At 39.3% G+C, this 19,215-nt stretch overlaps 1 protein-coding gene across 2 annotated transcripts; it reads left to right on the top strand.

The window, feature by feature from the left end:
• Positions 1-1,972: 1,972 nt before the first annotated feature.
• Positions 1,973-18,367, top strand: brap (BRCA1 associated protein). 2 transcript variants are annotated; one of them, XM_016663660.1, is made up of 13 exons: positions 1,973-2,348; positions 2,518-2,679; positions 3,436-3,622; positions 4,576-4,765; positions 5,377-5,490; positions 7,037-7,185; positions 7,492-7,567; positions 7,650-7,788; positions 10,064-10,173; positions 10,265-10,354; positions 10,432-10,535; positions 11,571-11,710; positions 17,539-18,367. In XM_016663660.1, the coding sequence occupies exons 1-13, from the start codon at positions 2,270-2,272 to the stop codon at positions 17,766-17,768; spliced, it is 1,770 nt and encodes a 589-aa protein (XP_016519146.1). In that variant the 5' UTR covers positions 1,973-2,269; the 3' UTR covers positions 17,769-18,367. The 2 variants fall into 2 exon arrangements, with proteins under 2 accessions (XP_016519146.1, XP_007577353.1); XM_007577291.2 differs by having other exon boundaries at positions 3,433-3,622.
• Positions 18,368-19,215: the final 848 nt, after the last annotated feature.

Genomic DNA, 19,215 nt, shown 5'->3' with positions numbered 1-19,215 from the left:
CTCAGACTGACAGATAACCCCCCTCCTCCGTTTCAAAGTAGTTTTGTCTTCTTTTGTTGCGGTTGTCTTTTTCCTGTATGTTGTGTCGCTTTGAACCACATGTAGTTACAGTATTACAAAGAGAGAGCTAATCTTTTGTTTTTTAATAATTGGTGTGTCCATCTTTATTTCCTTTTTTTTTCTTTTACAGAAGTGGTGCTTGTGAACAAATCTGTTGACTCGGTTTAAAACTCGACTGATTCCCATTATTTAAGGATCATTTCAAGCGATGATCCGAACTTGAATGTTTACCAGGAACACGCGCTGCTCTGGTGAGAAGAATCCGTCTCTATGCAACCGACGGATACAGTTGTATGTAGTGACACACTTAGAAACACCCATTTGCCAGAAGCTTGAGTGCGTGCGTGCGCGTGCGTGCGTGCGTGCGTGTGTGTGTGTGTGTGTGTGTGTTGCGATCAATCTGCTCTGGGACAGGTCTCCAACCAATAGAACATTGGACCTAAGTGTAAATAAAAGCTGAGCGCAGCCTTTTCGAAGGACTTTGTTTGTTTTTTGTTTTTTAAGCAGCTAAAGTAGAAAGGGGTCGTTTGTCCCTCCCTGCTTTTGACACCCAATTTTAAAAGTACAAAAAAACTGAATCTTGTCATGCTTTTTTTTTATTTTTTTTTTAATAACTGCCTCACTTGGGGGAGCACTGATGACTGTTGAACCCCGTGTTGTGGGGTTTTTGACTTTGGCATTGAAATATGAACACATGGTAAACGGTATCCCTAATAACACCTTCCTATTTCCTCTTTTTTTTTTTTTCATATCCGATAATATCATGTGTTTTTTTTTTTTTCCCTATTTTTTTATTGTCTGGGTTTGTGGCTGCAGAAAAGATGTTGGTGATCTTACATCTGCTCACAATAAGGGTTTGACAATCTAGTTTCGTCTCATTGCCCCCTTTTGTTAGAAAATTGAAAAACACAAACACTGGAATGTCAATGCTTTTTTTCTTCTTTTTTAAATAAAAAGGGTAAATGTGACAATTTATGTGTAATGTTGTCTCTTCACTACAACAGGAAAAAATCAACCAGTCAGAGTTCCTTAGATCCATTATCTATTCACATCTTAGGAACTTTTTTCACATTTTCTGTTGCATTCAATGTATGATATTGTCACCTTAAAATAAAGGCCTACGTCATTTAATTTTTTGCCAAATTAGTTTTTGTTTTTGTTTTTTTTATTTTGGCAAAAGATGATTTATGCCGTCATTTTAGGGAGCTGACAATTTGATGTGCTAGACAAAAAAAGCAAACACATTCTTTGCAACCTATTAGACTGTCAGTCAAATTGGGGCCTGAACAACATTTTTTTTTTTTCTGGTTTTGCCACAGATTCTGAATTTATTTTATTTCCCAACTTTAGCTGGGCTGTTCCAACAAAACCATGCTTTGATGTATACTATTCCAATGTACTGTATGGTTAATATTGTTGTAGGATTGTGTGACAGGTTTTATATGTAAGAAAATTGTAAAACCACCTAAAAATTTTCTATTTTAGAATTGTGTTCTCCATTGTTGATCTGGTACATGAAGTACACTGAATTCTGTGGGTGTGACCATTTCTATCAAACTTGATAGAAATGGAAAAAGTTCAAGGGGTGCAAATACCTTTGTGGGATGCTGTTAAATAACTTATGATTTTAAATAATTTTTACCCATCTCATAAACTTATGAGTCGAGTGCTGTGAAAAAAATTATAACTTTTTTTATAGATATTTAATTTGTCAGTCAAATATCTGAGATTTGGAAGATTCTTAATCATTTTTAAACCTCTTTGGGTTTGACAATTGTGTTTGTTTTTTTTCTATCCAATCCCCCCAGCAACTTTTTAGGAGTATTTTTTTTTAATTATTTTTTAGCGAATTTGAGTTTGTGTATCTTATAATTACGCGTCCTTGCCAGCAGGGGGCACCAAATTATTCCGTAGCTCTTTGAAGTGTAGAGGAAGAATTGGATCCCTCTACCATTAGACCACCTAGCTGAAGTTTAGGTAGTTGAACATTATAACACTAATATAATGTTTACATTTAAAAGCAGGGAAGTTATTATATTGTTTGGCTGAACTAAAAAAAAATTATTCGATCTATTTTATTTTGCTCTCAGCTGATAGTTTTGCGGGCCCAAAGTGAACTGCTAGTCATCCAGCTAGCCTTGTTGAGCTAGCTCAGCTGTCAGCTGTTTGTTTTTGTTTCTGTTTAAGTGCTTTCTTTCCCTTTTAACACATGAGTGTTTCGCTGGTTGTTATCCGTCTGGAAATAGCCGACCAGTCTCCTTTTCCACGAGGTTTTCAATACTCTGCTGGTAAGTGAGCATTTTCGAGTTTCTATTTTGAAAGTGAGTGCTGAGCCAAAGACTGATCAGCAGTGACAGTAAAAGCAGCTCTGCCCGCTGCTTAGCTTAGCCTGGGTGTTGTGCTGGTCTAATGTTTAGGCTTTTTGTGCCGAGATGATGCCGTTTGTTTCACCTCTAGTTGAAGACATGTCCGAGGAGGAGCTCCGGGAAAAAAGTCTCGGTTTAGCCAAACATGCCCTGAGTGGGAAGAGTGAGCTGGAGAGAGCAGCCATCCTGCACCAGCATATGGGCAGCAGATCCGTGGGGGACATGGTGATAGAAACCTATGAGCCCACCTCAGGTAAGCATTTATACATATGAAGAGCTGGGAACACGTTGTTGCTCCTTGTGCTTAATTTACCTCGACCTAGATGTCACCTTGACACAAACCACCAAACTAAACATTGTTAGAGACCGTGTACACTCTATGAAGGAAACTTGATAGTTGTGGTCTGTTTTAGCAGAGTATTGTGCTCTGTCACAACACAAAAAAATGATTCCGAGAAGGGGTTCAGTCCATTTTACTATCTTTAAGTGATGGGCAAATGAGTCCATTCTGTGGGGCTTTGTAGCTTTGACGGACTTGACCAGCCTCCTGCCCACGTCTTGGTGCCACAAACGACAGGAGAGACGGCAAGCCGCAGCTGGTAACGGCGCTTCCGGTGTCCGCTTCCGGCAGCTGACACTAGAGTGAAACTGCTGCTGCTGTTTTGTGGAATGTCATGCAGGTTTTCTGTCAGCTGCCACTTTCCATCAAGTAAATGCCATCAAGTAAAAGCCTGAACTAAAAGGTTCCTGGAGGTTTTTAGAATCTCATGTTCTGTTCTTTAAGCATAACTACCTGTAGAATCCTTCATCATCTTCCTCTCCTAAATCTAATTGACAGCAATTATAAACACACCTGACTTTCAGACTCTACTCCTGATGGAGGGCTTTAACTGACCCATGCTTGGTTATGAGTGTAATATTAGATCCAGAACTGATCACACTGTATGATTTTTAGCAAACCGTGGTCGTTGCCTCTGATTGAGCTAACGTTTCTTTCCTCGTGCAGTAGGAAGTGACGAAGGAAGCAGCAGTCCTCAGAGTGCACGGACTGAGACGCCGGTTTCCCAGGAGACCAGCGGCGCCTCGCAGACGGCTCCGGACTCGCCCTCCAAGCAGCTACCGGAACAGATCTCCTTCTTCAGCGGGAATCCGTCGGTGGAGATCGTCCATGGCATTATGCACCTCTACAAGACCAAGTGAGTCGTTGTGGGTTCTGATCGGACATGTTCTGAAAACTAGTACTGGGTTCCGTCCGCCTCCAGCCTGGAAGACGATGGAGCTTAATTTCAGTTTTTTTCCAGCTCTGGATAACTATGCAGGGAAGAAAGAAAAGAGAAGGGATTTTATTTCCTGTCCAGTATCCCACTGTCTAAACAGTTCCTCTCTTTTTTTCTTCCTTTCTGATATCCTTCCTTTCATCTTCCCTTTATCCCTCCTTTCTTTTTCCTCATTCTCTCTCTTATTTCCATCCGTTTTTCATCTTTTCCTCCCTTTTGTCCTTCCTTATCATCTTTTATTTACTTCCTATCTTGTCCTTCCTTCTGTCTTTCCTCCCTCCTTGTTTCCTTCTCTTTCCTCAGTTTCTTGTGTTTTCCTATCTTCTTTTCTTATTTGATTCATTCTACTTTAGTAGATGTTTGTTTCCTTAGTTGTCATGCTCTTTCCTTAACTCCTTCCTAGTTTCCTTCTTTCATTAGTTCCTTGCTCGTTTTCTTTCTTTCCTAAGTTCTTTGCTTGTTTCCTTAGTTGACTCACTTTCCTTAGTGCCTTTCTTGTTTCCTTCTATTTTTCCTTAGTTTTTAATTTATTTTCATATTTTCTTTCCTTAATTTCTTCCTTATTTCCTTAATTATTTCCCTCTTTCTTTTTTATTTCTTGTTTCCTTACTATGTTTTTTCCTTGTGTTCCTCCTCCTTCGTGTCTTTCCTTCCTGTAAATTAATGGCTGATGTGTCATTTTTGCAATTTATGTTGTAATTGATTGTAAGGAACTAAGAACTCTGGATATTCAAGTTTTTCAAATCTGCCACAACCCTGAACTGGGACGTCCTGCTGCTCTCCTTAACTACCACTAATACAGCATTAAATCAGATAAATAAATAAATCTTTTTGTGAATGTAAAACGTCTTTTTTGTCCACTCTGCCTGCAGTAAGATGACGTCGCTGACCGAAGACGTGCGGCGCAGCGCCATGGTGTGCATCCTAACCGTTCCGGCCACCATGACCAGCCACGACCTCATGAAGCTCATGGCTCCATTTAATGACGTCATGGAGCACATGAAGATCATACGGGACTCCACTCCCAATCAGTACATGGTTCTCATCAAATTCTCCTCTCAGGTAACTCCGTCTGCTATCAAAAATCTTTTGCTGTCTGGTTGTTAATGGGTTAATCCAGAAAATGGTCAACAAATTAGCAAAGCAGTTCCGCGTTGTTGCATTTGAGGTAATAAAATGTCTATTTTCTTAATTTGAAAAGAAATTCAATTTTAGCTTTTACATCATGTAAATGTATTTCTTGTAATATAACATTGTAAAAAATAAAAATAAAAAATTCAAGCAGAATATTCCAGTTTGTTTTTCTGTGTAACCAATTAATTGTCAGAATAATCAACAGCTATGATGATGGTTAATTGCAGCCCAAATTTCCAAATGGAAATTATCTCGGCATTTTCATATATTTGGGTATTGTATACATTAGTAACAACGTAGCAATAATAAAATTTCATATGAGCCTATGAGTTTTATGTAAGGTACAATGTCTGTAAAACATTGATTTACATCCTAAATCTTTTGCGTTTCCCAGGAAACTGCCCTTTCTCTACCATTACTACTCTATTTTTTATTTTTTTTTGGTGAGCATTATTAACATTCTGAAAGTCAGGTCAGCCAATCAGGAGCGCCTCTGACTCGGCTGTTTCTCAACATGCCGTCTGTTTTGTGTCTCTCAGGCTGACGCAGACAGCTTCTACACGGCCTGCAACGGACGCCAGTTCAACTCCATCGAGGAAGCAGTGTGCCAGCTGGTCTACGTGGAGCGAGCGGAGGTCATAAAGTCTGAGGACGTAAGAATGCTTGTCGTTTCCTTCTGAACCTGCTGCTTTGCTCTAATTCCAAGAACAAATTTCCACAAGGCAAGTGGCTCTGAGGTCTGTTAGTGAGCTGTCAGTTTAAGGTGATGCGTGTTTGGACGGACGGACAGACAGCTCAGACAGCTCAGACAGCTCAGACAGCTCAGACAGACAGACAGACAGCTCAGACAGACAGACAGACATGGAGAGCTCTGGGCTCACAGATAAAGGCAAGGTAAGCTCTGTGGCTTCTTGACCTCCGACCTCGACCTTAATCACTGAACCATGTGGGAGAGTCGCTTGGCTGCAGGTGAACAACGTTTCTGGGAATTTTTTCAAGTAAGCACATAATCAATCGCATAAAAAGTTTAAATGATAATATTTTTTGAAGGAAAATTTTGTTTAGTTTGGCGTCACAGTCCATTTTATTTATGATTCGGTTGTGTGTGTGCGTGTGTATGTTTTTTTTTTTTTTTCCATTTTGTTTATTGTTTTTGGTTGACATGCACCGATCTGACATTAATATCTGTATCGGTCCTGATAATGAAAAAAAACAATCTAGATCAGGTATCGGTGACGAAGAGCCCAATTCATAAGGGCAGATCTATTCAGTCTAGTTCTATGCTTTGTTCTCTGAGCGATTGATTATTTACTTTACATTATACTTAGAATTCCTATTTGCACTTTCTGAACCATTTGGAAGGTTTATTGTAATTTGTTTTTTACATTGTTTTTGTGCATTTTTTTATTATTTTACATTGGTTCTTAGACTCTTAATTGGACTGACTGAACAAATTAAAGTTGTACAACAATACACCAATAGCTTGTAAAGCTATTGGTGTATTTAAGTGTGTTGTTCTGGTGTAGAGTCAGCAAATACATTTGTAACTCAGTACATTTATGTTTGTGTTTAAAAACAGGAAACATTTTAATTCAATTCAGCTCTGTTTTTCAGTGTGGGATTGGCTTTAGCAGATACTAAACCTCAAATATCGGTATCAGTGTCGGTATCGGTATCGGAAGTGAAAAAAGTGGATCGATGCATCCCAGGTTTTTGCTTGTTTTACTTTGAATATTTAAAATATCAAGTTCCAGTGTTAAATGTTCTATGCAAAATTAAAGTCTATTATTTTTTGAGAGAGCAAAATTGCATTATTAACAATACTTGAAAATGGTCTCAGAGCAACAATGTTATTGTTTAGTGAAATAGTTACTGGAATAGTTTATTGTCCAGAAAATTAAGTATAGAGTGGCTACAGCTTTATATTAATACTTCCACCCAACTATGATCTGGAAGAAAAACAATTCAGTAAAGAAAAAAATACTTTGTGATACTTTGTCTCAACATTATTTTCTTTGGATTTTTTGTTTGTTTTCCCAGATGTATTTGTTGTATCCACATATAACATTTCAGCTTTAATTCAAACAAAACCAGCCTTTACTAGCGTCTCAACCCTGACCTTCAACCTTTCCTGGTTTCTCCTTCCTCTGTACATTTAATTCCTCTGTGTTTCTCCTCTTCCTGTCTGTTCTGCTGCAGGGAGCCAGCCTGCCGGTGATGGAGCTGACCGAGCTGCCGAAGTGCACCGTGTGCCTGGAGAGGATGGACGAGTCGGTCAACGGCATCCTCACCACCCTCTGCAACCACAGCTTTCACAGCCAGTGTCTCCAGCGGTGGGAAGACGCCTCGTGAGTCCAACACTCAACCTTTCCTTCTCCGAAACGTTGTTTTATACCTGCTCAGCGTCTCGATCTGAAAGCTGTTGTCGTTTGTTTTTGTTTTTTTTAAATCTGACTTGTTTCCGTCCTCCATGTTTGTTCTTCGCTCAGTTTCTCGGTGCTGGTCGGCTGTGTCTCTGATTGTCTCTGTTCCATGTGTCTATGTGATTCTGGACGTCTCTCCCAGCTTTGTGTGATGTGTTTGTTCTGCTGTGTGTATTTTTGTGTTTCACAAAGGACCTTTGACCTCAGCTGAGTGCGCTGTGTGTTTTCTAGGTGTCCGGTGTGTCGGTACTGTCAGACGCCAGAGCCGGTGGAAGAGAACAAATGCTTTGAGTGCGGCGTCCAGGAGGTGACCAATCACTCTCTGACTGACGGTGTTGTTTATTGAACTTTTCTTTTAATTATTGTGTGTGGGTTTTTTTCCCCTGCAGAACCTGTGGATCTGTTTGATCTGCGGGCACATCGGCTGCGGGCGCTACGTCAGTCGACATGCCTACAAGCACTTTGAGGAGACGCAGCACACCTACGCCATGCAGCTCACAAATCACCGTGTGTGGGACTACGCTGGAGGTACTGCGCATTTGATGACGGGTTTGTGTGGGAAAACAGGGTGGCGACTGCAAAGAAGAAGGTTTATTGATAGGAAACCATTTCTGTTGTTGCTGCAATGAATTTTGTCCACCAGGGGGCAGAAGAAACCCTAAAAATGTCAAGAAGGGAGTCTTTTTCATTCAGAGTGGAATGGCTGCCATGACTTACAGATAAACTGTAAACCAGAACAGCAGCTGGAAACCGGAGCATAAACAGCCTTTAAACATTTATTTAAAACCTCTTGGTGATATTTAAAGACCAAAGATACTGAAGAACTGAGTAGGATATGGTTGTTATGGATCTGATGGAAAATAATCAGATGTAAACGACACCTTGACCCGTTGAACTCTGAGGAAAAACTCAGTGAGATCCGATTAAGTCCTATAAATTGAGTTTCATTAGCTCGCGCTAATCTGATGCTAATCAAGGCTATGAATCTAGATGTGGTTTTTCTGGGTTTCTTTGTTCGAGATTTTGTTTTTGATTTTTTTCAGATTTAAAACAAACAAACAGTTTTGAACATGGCATTTACAATGTTTTGATTGGCTGCTGTTCCCTGCGGGTCCGCCTCGTGTTTCTGGCCGGTGGGAATGTTTCCTCTGCTCCAGCAGTGATGTGGTGCTGAGTTTGTCTGATTTTCTTGACCTGGTGGAAACATAAGGAGCTGGTACTGAGTCAGCGGTAGCACCAGATAAAAAGTTATCAACCTATTTACAGAACATCTGTGGCTTTTCATTCTTCACCAATATAGTTCAGAGCAAATTGAGTATAAGAGGTAACCTGCTGGTGTGTGTGTGTGTGTGTGTGTGTGTGTGTGTGTGTGTGTGTGCGCGTGCGCGTGTGTGTGTGTTTTAAGAGAGGGAGAAGTAAGACATCATAAAACCAGTTTACTCAACACACAGTTTCCATAAATTAGTAACTAAGTCAGAGTGCTTCTGTTTCTCTTATCTGTCTGCCGCAAACACGGAGCAGTTCTTACTGGTTCAACCCAAACTAACAAGTTGGGGTTAAAACAAACAGTGAACTTGATGCTTCACTTGATATAAAGTGGATATTTTAGCTTCATTGTTTTACAGAACAAAACAGTGAATCATTTTAAATGCTGAATATGTTTTTTTCCTCCATTCTTCCAGATTTATTATACTGAAACAAGTGATTATTTTACTAATCGATTATTCGGGCGATTAATCGATTAATCAGAAAATTATTGCCACGTTCTGCAGATTTTTCATTTCTTTCATTAAGCTTATTTTGTCCAATATTAAAAATGCAAATAAACAATTAATCCTGTTGCTTCTTAAAAGTAGTTAAACAAATATAAAATAACGACACATTCCTTTAACGTATGTTTGATCATTTCTGCAACTAAAAACCTTATTTTCACAGAATTTGTTCTGTTTTATGTAGAACATATTTACAAAGTTTTTTTATGTTAGATGCAAAATTTATATATATATTTTGTTGACTTTTGTCGTTATCACTGCTGTAACTGTGTTTTCTCAGCAAATGGCCTTTTTTTAGACTCTATTATCCAACGAACGATTATTTGATTACTAAATTAGTCGATCATTATTTCAAGAATCGATTAATCATGACTAAACCGATTAATTATTTCAGCCTTATTGTATAATTAATGTCTTAAAGACCACATGTAATTTGTACAACCTTAGCTTCCAGTTGGTGTTTTCAGCTCATTATGTTTCACTTCTTTTATATTTCATAACATAACTGGGCTGCCATGAGAAGCGCCTGATGTGGGCAGAGTTTCCTGCCTTAGCCTCGACTGACCAAAGCTCACAGTTCCACTTAAAGTCTCAGTAGAGTTTCACAAATTCAATATGTTTACATTTATGGTGGTAGGTCATCTTAACCTTGCTCCCCTTGGCACATACAGAGCTTCCAATGGTTGACATAGAGACTTGATAACTCCAAGATCCCATTCTTCACTAAGTTTTGGGGGTTCTTTTTTTTTAAGCTCTCCTTCCATCCTGCTCTCTCACTGTGGTGGTGAGACAGAGATGGGTCCTAGTGACCCAGAGATACATGGTGTCATGGAATCAGCCATTTCTGATCAACTGAAGAAAGGTTGAGAACAAATTTTAAAAAATGCTGTAGTTACATTTATTAAAAAAAAAAAAAAAAGAAATCGCTAGGAGGATCAATAATTGTCCCAACAATGGTTTTCCTAGGTTTTTTTATACCTGAAATAGAAAAGCCTTCCTGCAGTGATTGCTGTGTAACTCTTCTAATGCAGATAACTACGTGCACCGCCTGGTGGCCAGTAAGACCGACGGGAAGATGGTGCAGTTTGAGTGCGAAGGAGACACTTGCCAAGATGAGAAAATAGATGCTCTCCAGTTGGAGGTAAGCAGTTATTTTTTAAATTTTGTTTAGATGAGATTCAGTTCCCCTGAACGAGCCCAGACAGATCCCAACGATCTGCCTCTGTCTGCAGTACTCGTACCTGCTGACCAGCCAGCTGGAGTCCCAGAGGATCTACTGGGAGAACAAGATCGTTCATCTGGAGAAGGAGACGGCCGAGGAGGTAGAGAAGCAACAATATGTCTCGGTGTCGTGTCAGGTTCTGAGTTCTGGATTCAAACTCTTTGATTCTGCCCTCAGATCAACAACATGAAGGTGAAGTTTAAGGAGACCCTGGAGCGCTGCGATAACCTGGAGCAGCGATTAGGAGAAATAAGCAAAGAGAAGCAGAGCCTAGAGAAGAAGTAGGTTTGTCTTTTTAAATGGGGAGAGAGTGTGTGTTTGCATGCGTGTGCACGTGTGTGTGTTTGTGTGTGTATACGATGTGAGCTTGTATTCAGGCCTGCAAATAGCGATTATATTCAGTAATAATCGTTAGTTGCAGTGATTAATCGTTATTCTGATGATTAATCGGATAAAAAATTTGGCACACTGCAGATTTTTTTTTTATTTAACCACTGAAGCTTATTTTATACAGTACTAGAAAATACATAAAAAATGCAAATAAACACATTCAATTCCTTTTTTAGATAAGAAAATAAACATTTAGTTCCCTAAAATGCAGTAAATACAAGTATATACTTGGTCATTTGTAGCAAAGGATGAATTTGCAGCTAAATCGTTTCTGCTTGATTTAACATCAATACAGTGTAGAAATAATCTGGTAATTAGTTTTTGGATTAACCTAGATTAACTAGATAGCATAAGAAGCTAGAAGTTTTTTATAGAATTTGAACCAGGTGAAACTAAAATTGCCACTTGAAGATCTAGGTAGAATATTTTTACAGACAAGTTTTTTTTGTGTGTTAAATAGAAAGTGCATATTTTTGTATAGTTTTAGCTTAATTACAGTTCTGAGTGTGTTGTTCTCCCAATAAACGATTAATCAATTATTAAATTAGCTGATGATTATTTCAATAATTGAGTTATCATGACTAAGCACATTATTGTATCTTGTTGCCATGGTTTCGTGACTGTTCAGTTGCTGCTCCACTTCCTACAAAAACACATTTCAGTAGATCTACCAACAGCCTTTACTGAGAAATTACAGGAATCTGTTGTCAATTCCTAAGAAATGCCAATATCTTGTTTAGCCTGACCGCCATTTCCCTGTATTGCATATGTCAGACTTGTGCTTGTCATGATATTTTCCTGCCACAAATATCTGGAAGTCCTGCTGTTAATCATAGTGTTAAAGGAAAACGGCTCTTCTCCAGCCACGCTTGTTTTCTAAGGATGAAGTGGTGAAGCCACAGTCTTTACGTATCGGGCTCTTTCAGGTGCACGCAGCTCAACAGTCGAGTGCTGAAGCTGAGCCAGGAGCTGAAGGAGGAGCAGGAGATGAACCGCTGTCTGAGAGCCAATCAGACGCAGCTGCAAGCCCAGCTGGCTGAGGAGGAACGCAAAGGAAAAGAGAGCGGTAAGTCATGGAGCTTCCTCCACATTTCTGCCTCAGTAATGTCTGTCCACTAGTACTACTTCAGTCTCCATGTCTCCTCATGTGTAGGAATGTTGTCCACTACTTTTGTCTCTGCAAAACAGGTGTCTCTTTCTTCTAACAGTAAATATTTCATCCAATGCTAAAACACTACACCACCAACATGTTTTTAGCAGAAGCTAATTCTAAAATATACTAACATGTTATTCAATGGAAGATAACGCTAAAACCCTACACCAACATGTTATTTAGCAGAAGCTATCGATAAGTGCTACACCAAGACCTTATTTAGTGGAAACTAATGCTAAAATGCTACACCAACACATACTTTAACGGAAGCTAATGCTAAAGCGCTAACTTCAATTAAAAGCATAACTTCCCTTGAAAGACTCTAGGGCACCAATTTAATTTGACATTAGAATTTACATGTTTTTAAGGCACTTAACACAGATGTCAAACTTTATTCAGCTAAAAGTTTACAAAACAGCTAAGTAAATTAGTGCAATAGAATTTAAAAAAAAATCTTTTATTTAGGGGAAGCTATGTGCGCTAATGGTTTTCAAAGTTACCTAAAGCGCTAAACGAAAAATTAGCTCCACTATTAGTGGATTAGCGGACATGTTTCTGGGACTCCAATAACAGCTTTCTTGTCTGTTTCACAGAGAATCCAGATTTACAGTCATTAAATAAAATACATTGTATTACATTAGAATGAATTAGGCAATGTCATAAAGAAGAGCGGGGGGAATTTCCTCCACGACAATTTGAGCGACTGGCGAGATCTGATGGAAGATAACTACCTACACATTACAGCTGCCAAAAGTGGTTCTGTTGATGGTCGTAGTTTACTATTTCTATGTGTGATCAACTCATTTCCAGATGAACTCCCTCTCTCTGTGGAACAAAAGGTGGGCCGTGGAGAGCGCTATGCTACGAGAAATGACTGCCGGGAAATGTTTTGGCTGGTTTACATAATCAAATAAGTTCTTTCGCTCATTGTTATCTTGTTTGTTCCCGATCAGCTGCTCCTCTGCCAGGACCCTTTAGAAATGCCAGCTAGAACAGAATGATTTATTTTTGACAGAATATCACTGTCAGAGACTACTTCCTCTTTACGTGGTCACATTTGCAAATGAGATGCAAATTACTGCAACACAACCAAGCCGCAGCTATAACTGAGTGTGGTAGCCGTCTGCAAGCGGGTGGAGAGGAGGAGGAATGAGTAGTAAGCGAGTCTTTATGAGGCATATTCTCCTTTCTTGCTAGAATAAATGGCCTGATGTGCTAACCTTTTGGAATAACATTGTTTCTTAGTCCCACCATTATTACGTTCAACTCAGGAATGTTTTCATCATTAGTGCCTGAGGGAAGTCTACCTGTGAGTGGGCATATCAGTAGTTTTCCTTCTACCTCTGGGTTTTTCTTACAGGAAGCATTCAGACGAAGTTCCCTCTCTTCACATCCACCCTATGAGGATTGGTACCTTCCCTTTTAGACTTTATGGTCCTCTCATAACCACTGTAGCTTCCGTGTAAATAATGGCCTCATAATGTTTCTCTTGTTGTGCCTGAGTTGTCGGAGGTCATCCTTTACAAGTCAAACAAGCCTTTCATGCAGCTCATAGATCTTATGTTTGAGTATTCTCTCCCATGTCATCATGACTTTTCTGCTGCTGCTCATGTAAAGTTTCCTCGGACGAGCTTCAAAAGCCATTTGTTTTTCCTCCAACATTTAAGGAGTGAGTATTGTTCATGTCCTGCTAAGTAGCGATAGCAACGTGCTGTCGTACTCCAAAAACGTCTGTCATGACAGCAGCAAGTCAAGTCAGTCAAGTTTATTTGTGTAGCATATTTTAGCAATAAGACAGTTCAAAGTGCTTTACACCTTAAGAACATAATTATGAGACGAGCAATAAACATTACATTTTGTCAGAAGCCATCACCAGATTAATCACACATCAAATATATTGATCAGTGCTCCACTTACTACTAATGAAAGGTTGCTCTAAACACAGGGTTCCCCCAGTGTGTTTATAAGCCTGGCGGGCCACCAGGCTTTACTTGCCCCCTGCCAGGCTGAGCATCGCTTATTGTAAATAGACAAATGATGTCCAAGACAACTGATGTGCATTTACAGCTGACATTTATAAACCATATAAATGGTTATAAACAGACTGAGGAAACATGCGCTCAGTCATGCGTTTCCACATGACCAAGTGGCCGTTAGCTTCCTCATGTGAGGCGCCACTTATTAAACCATGAAGGAACTACATCACCCAGCCCAGCTGCAGCACTCGCTTTTCTGGTCTTCCCACTTTGCACGAATCACTGTCTATTGAAACGTTATTTTTTTTAAATGGTTAATGGAAACTGTCTGAACAAACATCAGCTTTTCGTATAATTTGGATGATTAGGCTGTTTTAGGGATTTTGAACCGGTGCTCTCAAAGGGTTTTTGTCCCCTGATTCACCTGGTTGCTGTTCAACAAACACCTGTTTATCAGCCATCAATTGAAATTAGCTGGGCTGAAGCAAGGAAACACCTAAAACACGTAGGGCAGTGTGCCTCGAGGACCAGGGTTGAGAAACAACCCTTTAGAAGACCTCTAGTTTTTGGTTCTGTGACGCATAGATGTGAAAACAGTGACAGGAATGTGTCGGAGAGAGGAGTTTTATAGCTGCAACCCTGGGGGCTGGAGCTGACCCATGTCCACCCCCAAAGGGTCCTACCTTTTGGGGGTAGCAGGTGTGATGGCATTCTGGACCAGCCCCTTCTTTCCAGGAAAACACGCCGTTGAGCGGAGATGCTTGTGAAGCAAACCGAATCCATGCTTAGCAACGGGCAGGGTTACATCCATGGCAAATTGGGAGTCTGATGTTCCGGACATGAAAACGGTTCTTTTGGATTATTGGATCAGTAGACGTGTCTGTGTGGATTTAAGTTATTAGAACTTGGCGCGGATCCATTCTGGGTGTTCAAAAATACAATGCGTTTGTTTTTATGTTCACCACAGACAGGAATACTTCTTCTGTGTTTTTTCTTTTTTCGGTCCGGTTTGTTTGGGGAGGTGTGAATGTGTAATCGAACTTTGATGCAAACCAAAAAAATAAACTCTGGTTGTCTTGGTTCAATTAAGGTGAACTTTGTAGTCTGCTCCAAAAGCAGGAAGTGGACTACAACGCAGGGCATTCTGGGTCAATACCAAAACAAACGTGGGGTTCTAGCGCTAGCTGGAGAAATTTCTATGACCGCTAAAATCCAGTGCCACTCCGTTTTTGTTTACATTTTGTGAAGAAGGAAGTTGAACTCAGTGTCTTCTTCAGAGGTTTTTGTGTCATTTCCCTCAATGGTTCTTGGTACAGCACCACCACAGGTGAGGGAGGGAATAGGTTTTTCAATTAGTCGCTCACTCTCTGATCTTCCAGTATGTCTAATTGAATCGTGTTGATCAACTGAATCTGATGCAAACCCTGACCTGTAGAGGAGGAGACAGAATATATTTTATCTAAATACCAGATTCCTCTCTGCTGACATGTTGTCATTCCCCTTTGGTCGCTCTATCCCTGCTGCTTTCTCTGAAAACACACACACGCGCACACGCACGCGCGCGACTCCAGCAGCTCAACCAATAGTAATTCGTAAAGAGGAGTTTGTGGTTGCACAGATCTGTCATCTTTTTTCAAAAATAATTTTTATTACATTTTTAAAAAATGTAATTAGTAATAAGTAAGTTCATGTCTGTGTGGAAATTATGAACCACTTTGAATTACTTGCATGTGCAGAAATGTATGTTGCCGTTAAGGTGGTGCTTATTATTTTTGGCTAACTGACCTAAAGTACTGACTGCATCTACTAACATTTGCTTCTGTAACGATAACGTTTCTCTATTCTATCCAACCAACACACACACACTAACACAGATTAACCAGAGAGAGTGTGTTGACTCTAATGTGGCCGTGTGAGGGTCAGTGTTACTGCTAACACTCCCTTCCTCTATCTGAAAGTGTCGGCCGTTAGCTTCCTCATGTGAGGCACCGCTTATCAAACCAGGAAGGAACTACATCACCCAGCCCAGCTGCAGCGCTCATGTTTCTGGACTTTCCCATTTAGCACGAATCACTGTCTATAGAAACGTTATTTTTTTTAAAACGGGGAATGCAAACTGTCTAAACAAACATCAGCTTTTCTCATAGTATAATTTTAATGTTGAGGCTGGTTCGGGGATTTCAAACCGGGGCTTTCAGAGGGATTTTGTCCTCTCTCTGGTTTTTACTGCAGATGTCGATCCCATTTGTAGAACGGACAGAAATGTTTCCCTCTAAAAACAATTGAAGTATGAAGATAGGGAAGCTAATTATTCAGTTATGTTAGTTGTTATAATTGCATCAAATATTATTTGTAAAAGTACAGTCATCTTTAGACAATTGGAATGAGTGTTCTGACAGCACCTTAAAAACCACATTTTTATCAAATCCACATTTTTGTATTGAAAGTATTTTTTTTTATTGGTCTGATGTGATATTCTGACCTTAAATGAGATGTCTTCATTAGCTGTAAGTGAATATGTGTCATAATTAACAGAAGTAAAGGCTAATGTACTGAATATGACTAACTGTTATGGATTTCTGTTAAACCAAATGCGATGTTATCTTTAGTGTAACTCAGCTCTGCTCCCTCCTCTTTTAGTGACTCAGATGATAACGGAAAGCATCCATCTTGCCTCACACTGTTCTACCTCAGTCCTTTTCATGATGACACATATTTGGTAAAACGACATCCCTCCTACTGAGGTTGTGTTATCATAAAATGGTCTTAATATGCAAAGGGGGGTTTTGTACATTTCTGCTACGCCTACATTTAATCAGAACTGATCAGAAACATATGGCTGATTGCCAGTATTCAGATTTTATAAGACTTTAGAATGATGGTCATTGTTGTAGGATGAATGCTATTAAGAAGCATCCAGTGTCAATGTTCAACTGTTTTAAAAAGAGAGTAAATGATTATGTAGTTCAACATCTTACCAGCACAGTTTGCATGGTTAGCATCATTAGCTAAAGAGGGGTTTTGTTAATATGACCTGTCATCGCTTAGCAACGGTGCATTCAGTTGTTCTTGGTGTCTGACCAGCCAGTCAATATCTCTGTAGTCCTCTAACACACGCTGTCCGCACAGTCTTAAATCTTAAATTAATGTGTCTCAAGTTGAGGCCTTAAAATGTCTTAAAATTGTTTTTATGTGAGTTGGCCTTAAATACCTTAATCACAGGTCTTAAATTTTGTCGTGTTTAATTATCGCCACAATTAGCATGGTTGTTAGCTAAACGATGGTCTTTGTAGCAGAGCTATTTAATGTTGTATGTTCTATGTAATTTTTTTTTCTCCACTCAAACATTTGAGTCTCACGCAGACATCGAACTTCTGTTCTGTAACTCAGGGCGGTTGAGGCTACCGCTGACTAGACGCTAGTATACCCTTGCTAGCTAGATTTTTTGCGTCCATCAAGGGTATGTGTCCATTTATTGTCAGTCGGCTGGACGATATTTGCTTATTTCTGTTAAAAACCCCTAAAATGTTACGTTCATTCTGTGCAAAAAAGCTCAGCACTGCTACTATATGAAATATACAATTTTCTTTTGTACTTTTCTTTGGCAATTTGGGTCTTAAATTTCATTCATAGCGGTTGTAAGAAGGTCTTAAATTTGAGTTTGTGAAACCTGCAGAATCCCTCTAGTAGATAAAGAACCAAAGTTTGTCTGTTAATAATATTTAAACAGATAATTTTTCTGTGCTTTATTGAAACGTGCTGCAGGTGAGCGGAAGGACGTGGTGATAACGGAGCTGCAGGAGCAGCTGAGAGACGTGATGTTCTACCTGGAGACGCAGCAGAAGATCGAGCAGCTGTCCTCCGAGGCCCGCAGCGAAATCCAGGAGGGCCACATCAACATCCCGGCCGGCCAGGCGGACGGCGCCCTGGGCCCGGATGGAGCGGGCCCCTCGTCAGGCCGGGGCCGCCGAGGCCGGGGCAGGAAGAGGAAGTAGACAGGAAGCCCCACTCTGCTGGAACGCGTGCAGGAACCATGACTGCAAGTCTTTTACTTCTGAGCTGAGGAATTCATTCAGCCTCCTGAGGAGGACAGCTGGACAGAACAGCAACCATGTCTTCAGCTAAACCTTCAACTTTAAAGTAGCTTTCAAAAGGAAAAGTGGGACATCTCACATATTTTGTGATGATTCAGCTATTTCCTTTTAGTATTGCTGCTTTGGTTAAATAGTGTTTTATCTGATGAAATAAGTGCTTGCAGTTCAAACGAGCCTGATAAAATTATCTGAAATCATATTTTCCTGTAAGCGTGAAATCAGGAGCAGGAGCTGTTGCAGAAGAAAGATCAAATTTAACTTTTTTACATTTCTCAGTCAGTGTTAACACTCCACAGGAAGGCAGGGAAATATAGACGGAAAAACATTTAATCAGTAATATTCATACATTTTTTATGATCAGTAATCGACTGTGATAAGCTGAGCGGAACGGACTTTCTGCCCGACTGAGTTCATTTTATCTCAGTATTGGTTTTTTATTTTTAGATCTAAGTTTCAACATTTTTTTTATAAATAATAAAAAAGGAAATGGTAAGGATTTTCTCTTTTCTTATTTTTTGTTTTTATTCTGCTCTATTACTTGCACTGCTGCATATGACTGTATATTAGGACCACTGTAGATTAAAACAATGTACATTTCCATCAGAAAACTCAGATTTTGAGATTCATAGAAATTTCTGAGCTTGAAATGTTGAGAATTTGCTAGAAAAAAACCTCAGAAATTTTGATATTAGAGGAAAAAAACTTGGAAATTTCAGTTTCAGACGTCAAAACATTTTCTCAGAAATGTTCTTGTTTTTTCTAAAAAAAAAAAAAGTGTTACTTTACATTATTATGTGTTTTTTTTTTTTCAAGCAAATTTTTGACTTGAACTCAGGAATTTCCAGATTTTTTTTTAAATTTTCTGAGATTTTGTGGTGGAAATGTTCTCTTTTTTCTTTTTTTTCTATCTACAGTGGCCCCAGCATGTTGTTTTCATAGAGAAACATCTACTTCAGTTTGGATTTAAATACGATCTTGTTGCGGGGAAAAAACTATAAAGAAGTAGACCAATAAACATATTGAACACAGGGAAACTAAATGTCATCTTCCCCCGTTTTTGTATTTACTGTACAAAGAACACTTAAGTTATTGTCATGTATAGTATGAAGCATTATTTTGATCTTTTGATCATGATTTGTTTAATTTTAAAATACAAAGGATTTTTTCCTTCATACTTCTTTGAGTTTTTTGTTCTGTCATTTGATTAGAAAAGGCGACATATTTACCAGGTGTTGGATAAAAAAAGATCTTCCTTACATATTTCTCCTTCTTGTTCTTTTCCCCCCTTTTATTTATATGTATATGTATATATATATATATATATGTATATGTATATATATATATATAT

Source organism: Poecilia formosa, unplaced genomic scaffold (assembly GCF_000485575.1).
Source record: "Poecilia formosa unplaced genomic scaffold, Poecilia_formosa-5.1.2 Scaffold436, whole genome shotgun sequence".
Taxonomy (NCBI): domain Eukaryota; kingdom Metazoa; phylum Chordata; class Actinopteri; order Cyprinodontiformes; family Poeciliidae; genus Poecilia; species Poecilia formosa.
The sequence above is the reverse complement of the archived record's forward strand: the minus strand, read 5'-3'. Positions and strand labels throughout refer to the sequence as shown.

Bases quoted from the DNA above. Each gene is read 5' to 3' on its own strand.
- brap (XM_007577291.2), top strand. From the start codon at position 2,270: ATGAGTGTTTCGCTGGTTGTTATCCGTCTGGAAATAGCCGACCAGTCT. The intron at 4,766-5,376 runs GTAACTCCGTCT...TGTGTCTCTCAG, and splicing joins TCATCAAATTCTCCTCTCAG to GCTGACGCAGACAGCTTCTA. The intron at 10,174-10,264 runs GTAAGCAGTTAT...CTCTGTCTGCAG, and splicing joins TAGATGCTCTCCAGTTGGAG to TACTCGTACCTGCTGACCAG.